Source organism: Cebus imitator, unplaced genomic scaffold, assembly GCF_001604975.1.
Source record: "Cebus imitator isolate Cc_AM_T3 unplaced genomic scaffold, Cebus_imitator-1.0 Scaffold440, whole genome shotgun sequence".
Lineage (NCBI taxonomy): Eukaryota > Metazoa > Chordata > Mammalia > Primates > Cebidae > Cebus > Cebus imitator.
In genome coordinates this window covers 1,392,986-1,414,140 of record NW_016107755.1, presented here as the reverse complement: position 1 = coordinate 1,414,140, position 21,155 = coordinate 1,392,986, and the positions used below count along the sequence as shown (strand labels likewise).

Genomic DNA, 21,155 nt, shown 5'->3' with positions numbered 1-21,155 from the left:
GGAGTCCAGTTCAGGGACCGGGATGCAGGGATGAAAAGTGAAGGGAGAGGGACGGGGCCCATGCTGAGGGTTTCTCTCTCTGGTTTCTCAGCAGCTCCTCAGCCAAGACTCAGGGAGACATTGAGACAGAGCGCTTGGCACAGGGGAAGCGAGGTCAGGGCGAAGTCCCAGGGCTCCAGGCGTGGCTCTCAGGGTCTCAGGCCCCGAAGGCCGTATGTGGGTTGGGGAGGCTCAACGTTGGGGATTCCCCATCTCCGCAGAGTTTCTCTTCCTCTCCCAACCAGTGTTGGGTCCTTCTTCCTGGATACTCATGACGCGGACCCAGTTCCTACTCCCATTGGGTGTGGGTTTTTAGAGAAGTCAATCAGCGTCGCCGCGGTCCCGGTTCTAAAGTCCCCAGTCACCCACCCGGACTCAGATTCTCCCCAGACACCGAGGATGGCGGTCATGGGGCCCCGTACCCTCCTTTTGCTGCTCTTGGGGGTCCTGTCCCTGACCGAGAGCCGGGCGGGTGAGTGCGGGGTCGGGAGGGAAACGGCCTCTGTGGGGAGCAGCCAGGGGCCTGCTCGGTGGGGAGGCAGGACCTGGGAAGCCGCGCCGGGAGGAGTGTCGGCGGGTCTCACCCCTCCTCGCCCCCAGGCTCCCACTCCATGAGGTATTTGTACACCTTCATGTCCCGGCCCGGCCGCGGGGAGCCCCGGTACATCGCAGTGGGCTACGTGGACGACACGGAGTTCGTGCGGTTCGACAGTGACGCCGCGATTCCAAGGATGGAGCCGCGGGCGCAGTGGATGGAGAAGGAGGGGCCGGAGTATTGGGAGGAGCAGACACGGAGAGTCGAGGCCGCCGCACAGAGTTCGCGAGTGGCTCTGCGGGTCCTGCGCGGCTTCTACAACCAGAGCGAGGCCGGTGAGTGACCCCGGCCAGGGGCGCAGGTCACGACCCCTCCCCATCCCGCAAGGAAGGCCTGGGTCGCCGTGAGTCTCCGGGTCCGAGATTCACCCAGAGGCTGCGGGACCCGCCCAGACCCTCGACCCCGGAAAAACTCGGGCGCCTTTACCCGGTTTCATTTTCAGTTTAGGCAAAAATCCCCGGGGGTTGGTGGGGCGGGGACCGGGACTTTTGCTTAACTGAAATGGGCGAAGCTGACGCGGGAGCGGGGCCAGGGTCTCACACGCTCCAGGCTACGTTTGGCTGCGACCTGGGGCCAAACCGGCGCCTCCTCTGCGGGCATGAACGGTTCGCCTACGACGGCAAGGATCACATCGCCCTGAACGAGGACCTGCGCTCCTGGACCGCCGCGGACGCGCCGGCTCAGATCACCCAGCGCAAGTTCGAGGAGGCCAATGTGGCAGAGGAGATGAGAGCCTACCTGGAGGGCGAGTGCCTGGAGTGGCTCCACAGACACCTGGAGAACGGGAAGGAGACGCTGCTGCGCGCCGGTACCAGGGGCCAGCGGGAACCTCCTTGATCGCCTGTAGACCTCCCAGACTGGCTTTGCAGAAGGAGGGGAGGAAAACGGGACCAACCCTAGAATATCACCCGCCCTCCGGTCCTGAGGGAGAGGAATCCTCCTTGGTTTCCAGATCCTGTCCCAGAGAGTGACTTTGAGAGCCCGCCCTGTTCTCTGATACAATTAAGGGTTGCAGTCTGAGGGAAAGGAGGGGAAGTCAATTCCTGGAATACTGATCAGGGGTTCCCTGTGACCCCACAGCAGCGTTGGGCACCAGGATTTTCCTCTCCTGCCTTGTCCTCTGCCCCACACTCAGTGTGTGGGGGGGGTCTGACTCCAGCTCCTCTGAGTCCCTTGGCCTCCACTCAGATCAGGTCCAGAAGTTCCCCACTCAGAGACTAGGACTTTCCAAGGAATAAGAGATTATCCCAGATGCCTGTGTCCAGGCTGGGGTCTGGGTTCTGTGCTCCCTTCCCCACCCCAGGTGTCCTGTCCATTCTCAGGATAATCACATGGGTGCTGCAGTGGTGTCCCATGAAAGATGCAAAGTGCCTTTAGTTTCCGACTCTTCCCTTCAGAGCCCCCCAAGACACACGTGACCCACCACCCCATCTCTGATCATGAGGCCACCCTGAGGTGCTGGGCCCTGGGCTTCTATCCTGCGGAGATCACACTGACCTGGCAGCGGGATGGGGAGGACCAGACCCAGGACATGGAGCTTGTGGAGACCAGGCCCACAGGGGATGGAAACTTCCAGAAGTGGGCAGCTGTGGTGGTGCTTTCTGGAGAGGAGCAGAGATACACATGCCATGTGCAGCACGAGGGGCTGCCTGAGCCCCTCACCCTGAGATGGGGTAAGGAGGGGATGGGGTGTCATGTCTCTTAGGGAAAGCAGGAGCCACTCTGCAACCTTTCAGCACGGTTGGGGCTGGGTCCTGGGGGTCCAGGACCCTCACCTTCCCCTCCTTTTCCAGAGCCACCTTCCCAGCCCACCATCCCCATCGTGGGCATCGTTGCTGGCCTGGCTGTCCTTGGAGCTGTAGTCACTGGAGCTGTGGTCGCTGCTGTGATGTGGAGGAAGAAGAGCTCAGGTGAGGAAAGGGTTAGGAGTGGGGTCTGAGATTTCTTGTCCCACTGAGGGTTCCAAGCCCAGGTAGAAGTGTGTCCTGCCTGGTTACTAGGAAGCATCATCCATACTCATGAACCGACCCAGCCTGGGCCCTGTGTGCCAGCACTTACTCTTGTGTAAAGCACCTGTGACAGTGAAGGACAGATGTATCACCTTGATGATTGTGGCGATGGGGACCTGATCCCAGCAGTCACAGGTCACAAGGGAAAATCCCTGCTGAGGACAGTCCTTAGGAGGGCAATTGGTCCAGGACCCACACCTGCTTTCCTTGTTTTTCCTGATCCTTCCCTGAGTCTGCAGGCACACATTTCTGGAAACTTCTCTGGGGTCTAAGACTAGGAGATTCCTCTAGGACTTCATGACCCTGTCACCTTTCTGACCCCTCACAGAATATTTTCTTCCCACAGATAAAAAAGGAGGAAGCTACTCTCAGGCTGCAAGTAAGTATGAAGGAGGCTGATCCCTGAGATCATTGGGATATTGTGGTCGGGAGCCCATGGGGGAGCTCACCAAGTCCACAATTCCTCCTCTAGCGGCGTTTCCTGTAGGCTCTGACCAGGTTCTGTTTTTGTTCTACCCCAGGCAGCGACAGTGCCCAGGGCTCTGATGTGTCTCTCACGGCTTGTAAAGGTGGGATCTTGGGGGAGGGGCTGATGTGTGTGGGTTGTTGGGGGGAACAGTGGACACAGCTGTGTTATGGGGTTTCTTTGACTTGGATGTATTGAGCTGGTGATGGGTTGTTTCAAGTGTGACTGATATAAATTTGTTCATGAATTTTTTTTTATAGCGTGAGACAGCTGCCTTGTGTGGGACTGAGGTAAGAGGTAAGATTTATTCACACCTTTGATTTGGGACTTCAAGAACCCTGACTTCTCTTACTGCAAAGGCATCTGAATGTGTCTGTGTCCCTATAGGCATAATGTGAGGGGGGGGGAGACCAGCCCAGCCCCGTGTCCACCATGACCCCCTTCCCCACGCTGACCTACATTCCTTCCCTGGTCACCTTTCCTGTTCCAGAGACCTGGGGTTGTGATGTCTCCATCTCTGTCTCAACTTCATGATGCACTGACCTGTAACTTATTACTTTCCTATTAAAATTAGAATCTGAATATAATTTACTCCTTGAAATTATTTCCAGAAGAAGATTCCTGAAATTTGAGAGAGAAAATAAATGGAAGACCTGAGAACCTTCCTCAATCCACGTGTTTCTTGTGCTGATTTGTTGCAGGGATGGAGAATAGATGGGGATGTGCACAGTGGGTGCTCAGGCCACTGTGGGCTTTATATGGTCACTGCTTGACTGGGTCGTCTTTGCTGCTCCATTGTCCTTAGCCCTTCAATAGAACCTTGTCCTGCCATGGCCTGTAATCACAGGGACTTGAGTGTCACCTATGGTGGTCTCTACACATAAAAGTCCTTGTGGTATCAGGAGAGAAATTTTCAGACCCCTGTCCCTCTCACCCTCCTTCCAGGTCTCTTTCCTGGATTGTATTTTCCATATATTCCCCCTTATTAAATGAAGCAGATTCTGATACTTGCAGAGAGGAGGGCTCCAGTAGTTTCTCATAGTAGGTAACTCTGTTGGAACTCCTGCTCTCTCTCCTCCTCTTCTTCTTGCCTGAGTTGTTAGTAATCCTAGTGCTGCCTCCAATCCAAACTCACGGATTTATAAAGCAGAGTCTAACTTAGATTCATATGTAGTTGGAAAATCGGGCCCATAAGCCTAGCATTATCTTTCCTGAAGCTAAAAATATGGCTGTGTGCTGCAGCGTGCAGGAGGGTTGTTGGAGGAGGGAGGGAGGGAGGGAGGGCACACACGCAGCCCTGGTGAGAAAAGCTCTGGCAGCACTGATGTCAGTGTGAGATGATGTTGCTCTGTAGCTGCCACAAAACAGCATTTGGCCTGAGGCTACATTAATAAAGATATTGCCTTTAGAATAGGGAGGTGCCCTACAGTGATCATTCATTCAACTGACATTTGTTGTCTGCTAGGTATATGACTGCTTTTGCATTTAGAAAGTATTTTAGTAAAAACAAGGATTTTCGGCCTTGTGGTGTATGTGTTCTAGATGTAAGCTTATCCAACCTGTGGCTCACAGGCTGCATGTGGCCCAGGACAGCTTCCAATATGAGGACGTTTTTACTTATCTGTGGCGGCAGATATCATGAAAATTATGCACATACCTTTTTTTTCTTGTTTCTATTTTTTTCTGCTCATCAGCTGTCATTAGTGTGTTTTATGTGTGGCTCAAGACAATTCTTCCCATGTGACCCAGGGAAGCCAAAAGACTGGACACCTCTGTAGGCAGATGATAGATACAGTATAAGCAGAGTAAGAGCAGAAAATGCTTGAGTTAGAAGGTGACAAGTGCTGTGGGGCAGGGGATCCAGAGTGTGGGCTGTGGGGACAGGGGGGTGGCTGCTGTGCTGGGTGGTCAGCATGGACCTCATTGAAAATGTGACCTTCGAGTGAAGATTTGAGGGATGTCAGGAGCTGTCCCCGAGGATGACTGGGAAAGCTCTTTTCAGGCAGGAACCTTCAGTGCAGATGCACTAGGGCAGGAAAGTGTCTGTGTTCCTGGAAGGAGGAAGAGGCCAGCAGGGCTGGACAGAGAAACTGAAATGTCAGAGGTGTGGCCAGAGCAGGGAGGCCTGGAGGGGGTGGTAAGGGCTTTGACCTTTGTTCTGAATGACGAGGAGAGTTAGAGGACAATTTTGAAAAGGGGACATGGTAGGAGTTATCCTTTGGTTCCTGTGTTGAAAACAGAATTGGGAGGTGGGGGACAAGTGAGGCAGTAGGGAATCGGCGGGAAGGAGCGCAGTATTCCAGGATGGAGACGCTGGTTACCTTGACTGGAGTGTGAGCGGGGGAAATGGTGGGAAGTGATGGTATTGTGGATGAATTTGAAGATGGACTTCACAGCACTTGCTAATGGATTGCATCTGTGGTGTGAGAAAGAAGAATCAAGGACACCCACAGTGTTGGACTGAGTGAGTAGAAGGGTGGAGCTGCTGTCCGTGGAGACGGGGACACTCTGGCAGGAGCATACGGAGGAGAGGGCATCGCGGGCATTCAGTGGAGGAGACATCTACGAGGAGTGCAGGTGAGGGGCCCGGATGCCTCTGCAGCTACAGCTTCACCACCCACTTACTCTCCTGCTTCCACCCCCTGTGTCTCAGAGCCAGAGCACTGCTTCTCCCCTGGGCTGTCTGCACAGGTAAATGAGAGTCAGGGTCTGCTGTTGGTTATAATAAGCCATGGATTATTGTGCTTTCTCAGATAATTAAAGAAATAATAAGAGAAGTTGTAACTAGAACAGTTATTTAAAAGACCACAATAACGCAAAGTATTTTTTCCTTCATTTTATTGATTTATTTTTCATTTTTTCCCTCATTTTTATTGAATCACGTATTTTTTTTTTCAATTTTTAAATTGTATAAAATATACGTAAAATAAAATTTACCTTATTTTTTTTTAATTTTTTTAATTGCATTTTAGGTTTTGGGGTACATATGAAGAACATGCAAGATTGTTGCATAGGTAAACACATGGCAGTGTGATTTGCTGCCTTCCTCCCCTTCATCTATATCTGGCATTTCTCCCCTTGCTATCTCTCCCCAACTACCCACACCCCACTGTCCCTCCCCTATTTCCCCCCAACTGACCCCAGTGTGTAGTGCTCCCCTCCCTGTGTCCATGTGTTCTCATTGTTCAACACCTGCCTATGAGTGAGAACATATGGTGTTTCATTTTCTGCTCTTGTGTCAGTTTGCTGAGAATGATGGTTTCCAGGTTCATCCATGTCCCTACAAAGGACACGAACTCATCGTTTTTGATGGCTGCATAATATTCCATGGTGTATATGTGCCACATTTTCCCTGTCCAGTCTATCATCGATGGGCATTTGGGTTGGTTCCAGGTCTTTGCTATTGTAAACAGTGCTGCAATGAACATTCGTGTGCATGTGTCCTTATAGTAGAATGATTTATAATCCTTTGGATATATACCCAGTAATGGGATTGCTGGGTCAAATGGAATTTCTATTTCTAGGTCCTTAAGGAATCGCCACACTGTCTTCCACAATGGTTGAACTAATTTACACTCCCACCAACAGTGTAAAAGTGTTCCTATTTCTCCACATCCTCTCCAGCATCTGTTGTCTCCAGATTTTTTAATGATCGCCATTCTAACTGACGTGAGATGGTATCTCAATGTAGATTTGATTTGCATTTCTCTAATGACCAGTGATGATGAGCATTTTTTCATATGTTTGTTGGCCTCACGTATGTCTTCTTTTGTAAAGTGTCTGTTCATATCCTTTGCCCACTTTTGAATGGGCTTGTTAGTTTTTTTCTTGTAAATCTGTTTTAGTTCCTTGTAAATTCTGGATATCAGCCCTTTGTCAGATGGGTAGACTGCAAAATTTTTTTCCCATTCTGTTGGTTGCCGATTCACTCTCATGACTGCTTCTTTTGCCGTGTAGAAGCTGTGGAGTTTGATTAGGTCCCATTTGTCTACTTTGGCTTTTGTTGCCAATGCTTTTGGTGTTTTGGTCATGAAGTCCTTGCCTACACCTATGTCCTGAATGGTTTTGCCTAGATTTTCTTCTAGGGTTTTTATGGTGTTAGGTCTTATGTTTAAGTCTTTAATCCATCTGGAGTCAATTTTAGTTTAAGGTGTCAGGAAGGAATCCAGTTTCTGCTTTCTGCACATGGCTAGCCAGTTTTCCCAACACCATTTATTAACCAGGGAATCCTTTCCCCATTGCTCGTTTTTGTCAGGTTTGTCAAAGATCGGATGTTTGTAGATATGTTGTGTTGCCTCCGAGGCCTCTGTTCTGTTCCATTGGTCTGTATCTCTATTTTGGTACCAGTACCATGTTGTTTTGATTACTGTAGCCTTGTAGTATAGTTTGAAGTCTGGTAGTGTGATGCCTCCCACTTTGTTCTTTTTGCTTAGAATTGACTTGGCTATGAGGGCTCTCTTTTGGTCACCTGGCTGTTTTCTCAGCTCTCCCCCTCTCCTGGCACCCTCTATTCCCTGAGACTCAACAGTATTGAAGGTAGGCAGATTAGTAACTCTACAATGCCCTCTGAGTGAGTGTCCAAGTTAAAGGAATAATCGATCCGTGCCACAGACTTCATTGTCTTATTTTAAAAAATTGCCAGCAGTTTTTCAGCAACCTCTCTCTTGACCAGTCAGCAGTTGTCAACACTGAGGCAAGAGCCTGTACCTACAAAAACATTAGGATTAGCTCAAGCCTCAGATGATTGTTAGCATTTTTTAGAAATAAAGTAATTTTACATAAAGGTATGCATATAGCTCATTTAATACATAATGCTGGCATTGTACACTTAATAGACTACAGTAGGGTAAAAATATGACTTTTGTTTGCACTCAAAAAACAAAAACAAATGTGTGACTTGCTTTGTTGTCATAGGCTGAAAACAAATCTGCAAAATCTCCAAGATACGTCTGTAATTTCCCTTTCCCTCTTCTTGCTGGCTGAGAATGGGCTTGTTTCTTGCCCTGTCTAGACCTGCATGCTGTAGGGGTTTGTCTTCTCTAGTAGGTCTGGGCACTTTGTATCACTTGTAACCTTGGCTCCTGGCATATGACACAGGTACAGGCCTCAAGCTCTATTGGACTAGTGAGCCTCCCCCAACACCTCCTCAATTAGAACCGAAGCTTGGTGTACACACGGAGCATGTGTGAGCCTGTGTGGAGACGTTGACTTCTTTTTTTTTTTTTTTTTTTCATTTTAAAAGACTTATATGTATATTTTCAGAAGCAGCAAGGTAGACAAAAAAATAAAACACACACACACTGGTGAAAATTGTATCTGATCCTAAAGTCAGTCTTTTGGAAAAGACAATTTCATTAGATGGATGCTGACAGCCATTGAGAGAAAAGGAAAGCAGACTGAATTTCTGGGCACTACCACAAGAAAAAAAGAGAACACGGAGAGCTGGCCCCAACCTCAAAAGTGATCCTACATCTAACCAAATCGAAAAATCCACATGAGGTTTCTCAATATTTATCGTAAACAATTTATCAAGATATCTGGTTAGCACTTAGGGTACAATGTGATAATGGAACATCATTTTTCTTGGAAAAATCAGGGTTAGAACCACAGCTTTGACTTCATTTACATTTAACCAATAATCTGGGCTCCTATGTGGAAGTAGCTTAAATGCCTTGCAGATTAACCATGGACTAAGAACTTTCTTTGATCTTGAATACTCTTCCAAAACACAACCACAGGGCTCCATTTCTCACCCAATATAATTATTCCTGAGCAGAGCATTATCAAATAATATCAAGACAGGGACTAGCGTGGGGTAGTTAGGTAAAAGGATTTAGCTAAGTAGCAACTCAAATATGAACAAGGAAATGAGCCTAAGACACATTAAGCATTTAGAATAAGCCCACCTGATTGATGACCATGGCGAATTAAGCTTCATCTTCAATTATTGATATTAATGACCTACTGTGAGCAAGATGATCTCTAAGGTACTTTCTAATTGTGAAATATTATTCTGTCTTATCTATCAGGCATAACTGATAGCCTATTACTACGTGTGTTTTGACTACATTTCTGTCTGTTTTACTAAAAGTAAATAGTTCAATTGTTGTCATCATTCAAAGGTGCCACCACTTTTATTTGTTTACCAGATCACAAGATGATACTGGTCCATTACTCTTGACCTAGTCAGACCTTGACAAAAGACTTAATGATGCCATTTAGGATGCATTTCCTTGCTGCTTTTTGCAGGGCTTTCTCATTGTTACATAGACAGTGATAGGAACATCAGTTATTGTCAGGCAGTGACTTCCAGGGCATCTCCGGAGTTGCCTGGTTGGTGACATCTCCTTCCCATTACAGGCAGCACTGGAGCTCATCCCCGGTTCCAGCCCAATTGAAGAATCTCCTCCTTCCACTGGAAACCTCCTTGGCTGGGTCCCAAACTGAAAAGGCATAATTCACTGAAAACCTTCCACAGAAGCCTGGAATTGCCAAAGGAATGATGATCACATGTTCCAATGACACCCAGAAATTATGACATCGGAAGATTTTTTTCACATAGTCTACCCCAGCCTCCGGAGCCGTAGTTGCTCAAAGATGTTGACAAAGCAGCAAGGATCTGCCGTCCCGAGGCCCCGATGCTGGCTTCTTATGGGATGTTTTGAGGGGATGTCCTGTTGTGAGTGAAGGGCACAGCCACAGGCCCCTGGGCAGAGAAGGGAGTAGATGACATCAGTTTTGATCACCTGGACACAGGAAGGTCCTCAGACAAAAATTCATGCCTTAGAAAGGAAAACTGCCCGAGAATGAACAGCTGCTAGCCAGCTTGCTATCTGGGACATCGCTTTGTACTGGGAGAGAGGATGGCCTCTGCCATGATTTCGGGGTCCAGGACCCAGGCAGGGAGCCCTTCCTAGTGGTTGGCGCTCCTCACAGTTGGGAGCTGAAGCACCTCTAGGTGAGGACAAAGACCTCATGTTCCTCATTAGCTGACTTGTTCCCACTCAGTGGAAAAAGAAACCAGAGACTTTGTGAAAGTTTACAGGAGAGGGACTTTCCATTTTGACTCTTAGTGCCAGAATTATGCATGACTGATACTTGCACTGCAATGTAGACACCGCTTAAAGTCTTAATTATTAGAATATAAGAGGCCCAAATGACTGTTGTTATAGATATGTGAAACTATATACATAAGGTTAGACAACCTGCAACCAATTTACGTTGAAGATAAAATAATCACATTTGTAAATTTAAAACACCATTGGCAGCTATCTAGGAAAAACAAAACAAATGAGACTTTTGCAAGACAATCTAAATGATACACTAATAACAATCCTTTATGAAAGTGACATTTCAACCACCTGTGTTTCTGCTTTAGGTTATAAGTCCAAAATGGAGTAAACCCCCATAATTTACATTAGGGAACCCTAAGCCACAAAGAAAGGCATGAGAGCAGACCTGAGATCTGGAGTGAGCACACTCCCTCCCTCAGGGTCATGAGTGAATCCGCTAAGACCCCTCCTCCCTCAGACACTCCATCCAGTCATCAGGAGGTCCACACAACACTGAGACCCAACCACCCCTCCATTCTCACCTCCCTGGACAGAGCCCAGGTGCAGCCACCCCTGCTCCTCCTCCTTCATCTCCCACAGCATCAGCACCATTGTCAGACTCAAGTCCACTAGGAATGAGCTCATTACGGCTTTTCCCTGTTTATGTCACTCACGCTGGGTCCCTCCAATGCCCTGCATTCACATCCCCACAAGGCCCACAAGGTTCTGCACACCCCTATTCTGTCCCTCCATTCCCTCTCCCCAACTCCAGAAATCTTTCCACTGTGCCCCCTGGAGTTAGGAGCTGACGATCAGCTAAACCTTTATAGAGTGTTTATCAGAATGTTCAGAAACCTGGGTCTCCTTGAAGACATGGCTCCTCCTAAGTTTTCCCACATGGGGGTTTTCCCCAGGAATCCTGTAACCTGGGCCCAGAGCTATGGTGGGGTCCTTACTATTCACTGTGGTTTTCAGAACTTTCTGCCTCCCTCTTCCCTAAAACCCCTAAGCTGTCATCAGTTTATGGTCCTACTCCCCTCACTGCAGCCATTCCCTGTGGATCCCAGGCCGTTACTCTCAATCCTGACTCTTGCAGCTCCTGGTTCACTGTCACCCGCTCCAGCAAGGTTGTCTCCTTGATCCATTGTGACTCAGCATACGCAGATGTGATGGGCTGAGTGATGGTCCACAAAGTCCAATCTCAGCTCCTGGGACTTATGAACAGGTTGCATTACATGAAAAAAGGAACATTATTCATTTAGTGAAGATTAAGGACCTTAAAATAGGGAGATTATCCAGAGTGTCTGTGTGGGCCCAATCAAATCTCATGAGCCATTACACACTGCTCTGGCTGGAGTCAGCTGCTGCAGAGGAGGAAGGCAGAGGAGACACAGCACAGAGGAGGTCAGAGATTCCAAGGGGGAGTATTAGATGTGCCTTAAGGACCAATTGTGAGGACTTGAGAGAGGCCTCTACAAGCTAAGAGCAGCTCCGAGATGACAGCCAGCATGACATGGGGACCTCAGTCCTCTCTGCACAAAGTGAATTCAGATAGGAACCTGAATAAGCTTGGAAGTGGATTCTTCCCCAGTCTCCATGAAGGAACACAGACCTGCCCAGATCTTGATTTTACCCCTGTGAGACTGTGTTGGACTTGCATCCCATATGGTTGTGATATGATAAACAGGTGCTGTTTAAAGCCACTGGGCTTGTGCTAATTTTTATGGCAGCAGTTGACACTCATGCAGCAGAGAGGATGCCCTCATTCCCTGGCCTCTCAGAACCCAGGACTCCTCTCTTCCATGACCTTCTCCTCTCCCTGCCTGGGCCCCACACCCTTGTCACCTCCTCAGTCTTGTCATAGCCAAGGACCCCAGCCCTTCTGTACTCTCCATCTCACACCTCCCACTCTCTGACCATCTTTCCACTCATCCCCTTGCAAGGTGGGCACAGGCTCTGAGGACACAGATCATTTTATCGTATGCTGTGATGTAATATCATTGAACCACACATTACATATGTGCCTGCTTTCCAGGCTTAGAGTCCACCCTGTAATATATCAGTTCCAACAATCCTTCCACCCCCCTGGGATTCCCAGTCTAGGGATTCTGCCATCTACTCACTGTTCCTCACCCTTGGCGCCCTCTCCTCCCTACTCACCCATTTGAATTTTATGATAAATAATTTCCACCCTTCCTTGCCTCTCCCTTGTGTTGTCACATTCACTGGCAAAACTACATAGCTGGTGAGTTCCACCTCTGCCTACGCTGCACCTGCCCCATGAGCTGCAGGAGGCTGGGGAGCAGCACACATCATGCAAACTGTTCTCTTTAAATTTAGGATTCCAAACCTTATGGGGAGCCCTCATCATGCCCAGCAATCACCCTCTCCCTGCATGGCTCACCCTCAGCCTCCACTGTCCTGGGTGATCCTTAGAAACCTTCTCTTTGTGCTCACACATCCAACCTTTCTTTCCCATTCTTACCTCAACTGATGACATTGCTTTCTACTTCGGTAAGAAAACTGAACCAAGTAGAAAGCAACTTTCACAGATTCCACCACTGCCTGCTCATGCATTTGCAGCTGTACTGCATGTCAGGCATTTTATTACGTGGGGGACTGTTGTGGGTGAACCATTCTGTTCTCAGCCAGGACCAGTCCCTCTTCAGGTGCCCCAAATGTCATCCCTTCTCATCTACTTAAAGGTGTCAGTTCATCAGTTAATACCTTGTTTTCTCTTTCTCATCACCCTTCCCCCCCGCCCCCCCGCACTGGATCATCGTGGCAGTCATGAGAATGCGCATCCCAGCCCCTCAGCTAGAGGAAGCATAACTGATGATGGCCCCAGCTCTTGAAGCCTGAAATCTATTGCCACATTTGCTCTGAGACCACACCTGCCCCTGGTCTTTTTGAGCCAATGATTGAGGAAAGCGGGGCAGAAACTAAGGCAGGAACACTTCTCTCAGGGCTGACAGAAGCTCCGGGGCTCCCTGCCACCCTTACTGAACTTCCCTTAGCCAGCACAGGGTCTAGGGTGCTTCCAGCTGACCTTCCTGCCCTCTCTCCTTCACTGGGGCTCAGAGTTGCATTGTGGTCCCTGCATTTTCTGTCTCTTTCCTGAATTTCTCTGACAAGTGTTTTCCCCTAGTAAATCCTTGTACGTTTAATACTGTATTGGGGTCTGCTCCTCAGGGAACCCTAATTAACACAAGTGGTATGAAGGGTGATCCGTGAAAACAGGCAAAACTGGAAATTTGAAATAAGCTCAGCCACTGCCAGGCAGGCCAAGAGGATGCCACGTGGGTTGGTGGAAGACACAGAAATTCTGTGGCGCAAGGTGCAGCTGAGCTGCTGTGGGTCTCCCCAGTGCTGAGCTGAGAAGATGCCCTGGTTAGGGGAAGCTATGGCAGGTGCGGTTATAGAGTGTCCTGCCCAGTAATGATGGAGGTTGGGGAAAACCTACAAAGACAGTGGAGTTTGCTGGTTACTGCTCGGCTGTGTTGATGCCCTTTAAAAGGATCATGAGAACCTGCGGATTGTTAATAGCCATCACAGGCTATGAGTGACAGCCTCTGCAGTGTCTCACGGAGACGCCTTTATCTCCTGTAGGGAAAGGACAGGTAGCGTGGAATTATGATTGAAAACATCATTTCTAAGGCCACAGTGCTCCAGAGATGTTTGACACTCAGCCAAGGCAGGCCTGTTACAGCAAAGTCAGAGCCCAGGTGGGGAAACATGAGATTCTGCAAAACTGCAACAGGGTTATCAGATGGGTGCCCTCCAGGATCTTCTGGGCATGAAGAGAGTCTCGCCTTTCTCTATTAATGGTTCCCACTTCCTATGCTGGAAGATGCTGCAGAAGCCTCACCCCCATGATGCAGCGGGAATCCCACTCAGGAGCTTGGCAGGAACTCCCGGCACTTCCCTGTAGAGGCCTGAGGAGCACTTCTGGATTGGAATTTGAGGGATTTGATTAAGGAACCATAATTTCAGGCTGGATGAATAAAAATCCTTTGGATTGGAGGCACTTTCATAGGATGTGGGTTTATCAAACACCTTAGGACTTTGATAAGTGGCGTAAACCCATGGCTGGGGTGAATCCATATAGACTAGAAAAAATGATGCCCAACTCTCAACAAGGTAGACATGTCTCAGTTGCCCTGGAACATGTAGAGGATGGAATAACGAGGCTGGGAGAAGTGGGCATGGTGAAGGTGCCCCAGGACCATGCTCCACAAGAGGGTGCAGAGGGCACACCATTTGCCAGAGCCTCAGGAACGTGGTGGTGAGAGGGACCTGCATCACTAACAAGTGTCAGGGTGTTGTCTTCTGCAGGCTGGGGGTGATGGTAGTAAAGATGGCCCCAGAGTTGCATTTGTTTATATCCCTGGGAGAGTGTGGCCCTGAAGAGACAAAGACCAAGTAGTGGCAGTGACCTGCAAAAGCCAGAGGGCACCGTTACTATGGCAGCCTCAGAGGAGCAATGAAGAGGACTCAAGCTGCAGGGAACGTGTGGAAGGTTAATAGAGGGTGGCGCCCCAGGGTTAGGACAGGAGCCAACAAGGGTACTGCTTGATATCTATGATAGAAAAGCAAGAATTGAGGGTCAGGAGGGTGAAGGTGTTTGATGCAATACAAATTTCTGATCCCATCATCAGTGTCTAGACCTCAGCCACGATTCAGATTCAGATTTCAGTGACAGAGGAGGAGGAGTCCATATCCCAGAAGGAACTCCCTGCAACCCTGTGGAGGTATATGCTGGGACAATTCCCTCAGGCCTTCAGCAAAGAAACCTATAGCCATTTACTCAGGAGACTGTACACTGGGGAAAGCAAACAGGCAGAACTAGGAGGATTATTAACACTGGGTGTGAGCTGACACTGATGCCCACAGCACTATCATGCCCCCATCACAGTGGGGCTTACAGAGGTCAGGGAGTAAACCTGGACACATTATGGCTCACATGGGACCACTGGATCCATAGAGTAAGCCCGGGTTATCTCCCATTTCCCTGAGTGCATAATTGACACTGATGCCCTGCTAAGTGCAGTCACTCCCGCTCTGAGCCCCTAGTCTGTGGCATAAGGGCTCTCATTGTGCTGAAAGTCAAAGGGAAACCTCTGACACTGCCCCCATCCTGGGAAGATCAAAAATCATAGTATGTTCCAGTGTGGGTCTTCTTGTGGAAGACAGTGAGAGTATTGTGGGGGTCACACCACGATTAGAGAACTAAAGGATGTGGGGTGGTGCTGGGGCTGTCTGTTTTCTCTGCGTAATCCACCCACCTGTCCCGGAGAAAGCCTGATGAGTCCTAAAGAATGAATGGGATTACTCCAGGTATGACCAAATAGGAGTTATAACTGCAGCTTTTATGTTGTCTGATATCACTGGTAGAGCAGACTAATAAAGCCTTGGGCACACAGCGTGCCGCTGTGGATTTGGTGAGTGCGTTCTTTCCTCTCCAATTAGAAAGTGGATATGGAGTGATTCACATTCATGTGGGATCCACACACATGTATTTATAGTCTGCCTCACGGCTATGGTAACTCCCCTCCCCTCTATAGTGTAGTCTTCAGGCTGTACTACACATTGGATATCCTATAGGATATTAAATCAGCTCATTTCATTGACAACTTCATGTTGACTGGGGTGGAGGAGCAGCAGTCAGAAAGTGCACCGGAGTCCTTGGCAAAACACATGCCTCCAGAAGGTGAAGATAAACCTTACAGAGCTTCAGGAGTGGCCACCAAAATGAAGTTTTATGGGTAAAAATGTGCCAAGTGTTTAGGGGAATTCAGGTATGTCCGTTCCAAGGTAAAATACAAACTGTCTTATCTTGCATCCTCACCAGAGGAAGGAAGCACACTGACTGAAGAGCCTCTTTGAGTTCTGACACCACATTCCACATCTAGGTAAGTTGCCTTGGCCCACACTCTAAGTGACAAAGGAGGAGGCCAGCTTCAAGTGGGGCCTGCACAGGAAAGGACCCTGCAGCAGATCCAGGCCATGGTGCAAGCAGCCACCTTCCCTCAGACCCCCTGGTGCTGGTGGTGCCAGTGGTGGGGAAAAATGCAGGAAGCAGCTGAACCAAGCACCAGTGGGAGAGTCACAGTGGAGGGCTTGGGATTTTAGAGTAAGATCACATCATCCACAGCAGAGACATAGCCCCCTGTAAGAAGCGATTTTTAATATTACTGGTCCTGATTTCATACACTGCTTGATCACAAGACACCAAGGAACTATGTGGTTCCAAGTACCTGTGTGACCCACAGAATCACAGACTGCACAAGCCCAATAGCATCCATCATGAGGTGAAAATGGTCCACCTGGGTTGAGCTTGAATCCCGTGTTGACACCTTCAGAAAACACCCAAGTCTGAAGTGGCACTGAACAACCAAACAGACAACGGAAGTTAGCCGGCCCTCACTGTGGGTCAGCCCAGGCCTGGTAGGATGGACTCATGAATGGAGCAAGCACAGTGGCAGGCATGGGGCTACATATGGGACCAGAAGCACTGACTTCCCCCTACCAAGGCAGACCCAGCTGCTTCCACCTCTGAATGTCCAACTCATCAGCATTTGAGGCCCATGATATGCTCTAGTGGGGCACTATACTAGCCACTAAGTGACAAGGTGACTACATTTAGACACTTCCATCCTGGAAGGGCCACAGGTTCATCTTCACAGGGTTACGCACCTATTCCATGGGGGGGGTTTCCTGTCCTGCTCTCAGACACTCAGTCAGCACCACTCTCTGGGTGCTGATGACATTCCTGATTTGCAGTCGGCAGTGCTCCTAGCTCATTATCTGCCAGAAAGACCAGCTTGGCAGGGAAAGTTTCAGCATTTCCGTGGCTGTGGGTTCCACTAATCCCATCACCATCTGCTCCACCCGAGGGCTGCCAGCCATAAGGGATGCTGGACAGGTCTTCTACAGGCACAACTCAGTGCCGGCCAGGAGGAAGCACTGTGAGGGGTGGGTGTCATCTTTCAGGACTTGGTGCGTTGTTTGAATCAGAGACGTCTCTACAGCGCTGTGTTCTCAACAGGAAGAACATGTGGGTCCAGAAATCAAAAGGTGAAGCAGGTATGGCTCCATGTCCAATCCCTTAGATCCACCCACTGGGGTATTTCGCATGTTTTATCTCCCAACACTGGGCTGTGCAGGGTAGGAGGTCCTGGTTTCTCCAGGAGGGTACCCTTCAAAGGAGACAAAAGACAGCCCACTGAACTACACATTATGGTTGTCACCAGAGAAGGTTAGACAGTGTGTGCCCAGAGACCAGGTGGTGAGAAGAGTAGTCTCCTCCTCTCCAGGCCCAGGTAATAGGTCCTCATCCCCAGGAGGAGGCATGGCTCCTTTCACACAGTGATGGCAGAAGTGTGTGTAGAAACCAGAGATCACCTGGGGGCCTTCTGGTTCCCTTGCCCCATTGTAAATGTGAGCGGAATCATCTAGCAATTCAGCCTGAGACAATTTGATTTCTAAAGACCCAGACCTGTCAGGGCAGAAGGTTTGAGTCACACTCCTGGGTAATCTCTGCAGGCCCTGCTCCTGTGCTCTGACATCCTCTGTAGCATTGGTGCTGTGGCCCTGCTTCCCGTGGGCTGCTCCCAACCAGTGATGGGTCACACCAGTGACACTAAGGTAGGACATTCCTGGTGTGGGCCAGGATGGCCAGGGGCAGACCTGTGCTACTTCTGTTTATATGATTACAAGCTTGCTTTGCTTGTTATACACTGAGATTTATGCCACGAATCAAATATTGAATTAAGAAAACTAAAACTATGGTGCAGTAAAATAAAAATTGTTTAAGGTCTATAAAAACAAATCAAGCGGTAACAGCAGGCCTATAGTAAAGACAATCTGAGAGCGCTTTAAAATTGCAGAACACAGCGGTGTGGTTACAAGGCAGCAAAGACAGCTTTGGTCCCACAATCTCTTCCCAACATAGGGTCTGCATGAGGGTCTCATAAAGAGGGCTGATGCAAGAGCTCTGGGAAGGAATGCAATTTCTGCTCACAAGACCCTGGAGGGTCTTTGCAGATGGGAGCCTGCTAGGCCAGAAGGCCTTGCAGGACAGAGATGACCGGAAATGCCACAGGCTCTGCCTATGTTCTCAGAATATGGAGTAATTCTAATTGCTCTGTGTCCACAATGCTTGGGAGATAAAAGCCCCTTGATGCATTGTGTATGATCAGACCTTTTGGGGCCTTATCTGCTGTGCCTCTTTACAGATGCACCCTGATAAACAATGGGTGGTAAAACTCAGTGTCCTAAGTTAGCATTTCTTTTTTTTTTTTTAATTAAGACGTGGTTTCACCATATTGGTCAGGCTGGTCTTGAACTCCTGACCTCGGGTGATCCACCTGCCTTGGCCTCCAAAGTGCTTGGATTACAGGCGTGAGCCAGGCCCTAAGTTAGCATTTCTTAGAAGCACCACATTTGCTATTGAATGCTGCAGACTCACGCTCTCCCCCTAGCCATCTTCGCTTTCATCTCCCCTCCCCACAGCCAGGAAGATTAACAAGATAATGAACCTAATAAAAGAGTGTGGAGCCCAGAGTTCAATGCCAACGTGGTCAGCCCTGTGATACAGTGTGTTGGCTCCCTGGGCCCATACTGTGAAGTTCCAGTCTTGTCTTTGTCTTATTTCTTTTCTCACTCCCTAGTCACCACTAGGACTCAAGGCACCCACGTACAGGGTTGGGGCTCTCTCCCAATACCTGGGGGACAGGTGACTTATCTGATGGCCAGCTGTGGCTCCAGGACTTCTCCATGGCCTTGCTCAACTCTCCTTAGATTGTCTGTGGTCTAGGGTCCACCCACTGAAGCTTCTCTGCTTCTGTCCATCACTTATATCTTCACCTGTAGCCTTTCCCAGAGTAAGCTACCTTTGTCGCTGTATCGTCTGACAGGTGTGTCCCCTAATAAAATGCTGTAACTAATCCAATGGCAGCACTTGCTTTTTGGAGCACTTGGACTACAAAATCATTTTCATCTGTGCACCAGTGACCTCTTACTTACTCCAGTTTGTAAAATCCTCCTGTTTATTCAACTTCTGAAGAAGGAGACCCAGGCATCTCAGAGCAACCTCCCTTTTGACTATCACACTGCATTTCAATAGAAGAAAAGGCTGACCAACTGGCGCCTCCTGTTTTACTTTCCTGTACGTGGCAGGCTTGTTCTCGGGGAAACTCTCCGGAAGGCACTATTTTTACTTAAAACAAGATCAGAAACCTTTTCATGTGTGAGTCCTAAAGCTGTAAACCGGAACTCTTTCATATGTGATTCCTGAAACTGTAAACAGAAACCTTTTCATATGTGAGTCCTAAAACTGTAAACCGGAATCCTTTCAAATGGGATCCCTGAAGCTGTAAACCAAAACCCTTTTCATATGTGATTTCTAAAGGTATAAATCTAAGATTCTTCCACGTGTAATATCTAAAGTATAAGCCTATATAAAGGCAGAACCTTCCTTTGTTAGAGGAGCTGAATTTGGACAGTTTATTCCTCAGCTCCTGGCTGTAATAATAAACCTTTCCTTTCCCATTCGGTGTTCAGGAGCTCTGTTTCTCGTGGCAGATCCTGCTACAAACACTTCTAACTGCGGTGGCTCCATTTTGCTGGTACTTGTATTATGCTTTTGAGTTAGCTGATGCTTGTTGATTTAAGTCACGAAATTTGGGGATAGTTTGTTACACAGCAAAGGATAACTAATGAAGCCCTCTTACATTTTCATTATTCTCTAGAGGTTATCCACATCCGTTTTATTTCCCCCCATTTGGATAATATTAGCAATGCATGGGGTTTCTAGTTCCTCAAAGCCTATTCTTTTCATTATTTCAGTTTCTTCTCTCCTTTGTTCCTTTCCATTTTCCTTCCTTCTTGTCTCTCCCTCCCTCTCTTTCTTTTCTATTTTCATTCAAACTCTCACCCTCCCTTTTTATCACTTTTCTTCCCTGTCCTCCCTTTGCCCCTTCCTTCTTTTCTTCTTTCACTCCTTCCTTCCTTCCTCCTTCTTTCCCTTCCACACCACGGATAACTCCTACACATAATGTGCATCATGGGAAAATAAATGCATGATTTATTTGCTGTACAGGAAGCATAAAAGCCAGCAAAACTAACTAATATTTGGTTTTAATATATATACATATATATTTGTTTTTTTTTCAAATTAACATATACCTGATTTTGTAGAAAGGAAAGAGAAAAGAATACCAAAGTTCGCTGCAAGAATCCTTAAGAAGAATTACTTACATTGTGAGAAAACCACAGAGAATTGTAAGGAGCCATGTGACAGAAAGGACCAGGATGCCATGAAAATGGCCTTGGCTAGAAGTAGGTCATTTGATCCTTGGCTCCCTGGCATCTCTCTAGATTTTCAAGTACACAGTGTTCAATCTGATGTGCAAGGCAATTCAACCGTGCAAAGGATTTGATATTATATTTTATCTTTTTATTTACTTATTTATTTATTTTAAGACGGGGTTTCACCATGTTGATCAGGCTGGTCTTGAACTCCCGACCTCAGGTGATCCGCCCGCCTTGGCCTCCAAAGTGCTTGCATTACAGGCCTGAGTCACCACGCCCGGCCTGATATTATATTTTATCATACATACAACTGAATTAAACTCTTACAGAATTGGAAATGCACATTATTGATCAAAATAAATGAAACGACAAAATAGTAGAAATGAATAATCAGTGACGGAATAGCAAATATGAATGCAAAACAAAAGGGCACCACAAAAAAATTTAAAAAAAACTAAACCTCAGAAGCACATAATAGCAGTGCTATGTAGAATCACAGTGGTGTCCGAATCACTTCTACCACATCTCATTCAATACCAGAACAAAAGATGTTTATTATAGAATGCCCACTGAAGAGCCAGTTTCTGAAAAAACTTGTTTCTCAATTTGAACAACTTCTGGTTACTCCATCAAAGCAAGGTAATTGGCATCATGCTAAGCTAGCTGTGTTGACTGAAGTC

The 21,155-nt window shown here is 48.0% G+C and overlaps 1 protein-coding gene and 1 pseudogene across 3 annotated transcripts in view; one reads left to right on the top strand and one right to left on the bottom strand.

Moving 5' to 3' along the window:
* Window positions 1-353: 353 nt before the first annotated feature.
* Window positions 354-21,155, top strand: part of LOC108290620 (saoe class I histocompatibility antigen, A alpha chain-like) — a 39,199-nt gene continuing 18,397 nt past the window's right edge. Inside the window, exons 1-8 of one of the 3 annotated variants that reach the window (XM_037732034.1) lie at window positions 356-511; window positions 640-909; window positions 1,167-1,442; window positions 2,032-2,307; window positions 2,428-2,544; window positions 2,990-3,022; window positions 3,165-3,212; window positions 3,370-3,399. In XM_037732034.1, the coding sequence (XP_037587962.1) occupies window positions 439-511; window positions 640-909; window positions 1,167-1,442; window positions 2,032-2,307; window positions 2,428-2,544; window positions 2,990-3,022; window positions 3,165-3,212; window positions 3,370-3,374 (1,098 nt within the window). In that variant the 5' untranslated portion in view covers window positions 356-438 and the 3' untranslated portion in view covers window positions 3,375-3,399. Of the gene's footprint in view, window positions 512-639; window positions 910-1,166; window positions 1,443-2,031; window positions 2,308-2,427; window positions 2,545-2,704; window positions 2,916-2,989; window positions 3,023-3,164; window positions 3,323-3,369; window positions 3,400-21,155 lie in introns of those variants that run through there. The other 2 variants (XM_017510508.2, XM_037732035.1) reach the window with 2 other exon arrangements.
* LOC108290649 lies at window positions 9,219-11,749 on the bottom strand (annotated as a pseudogene).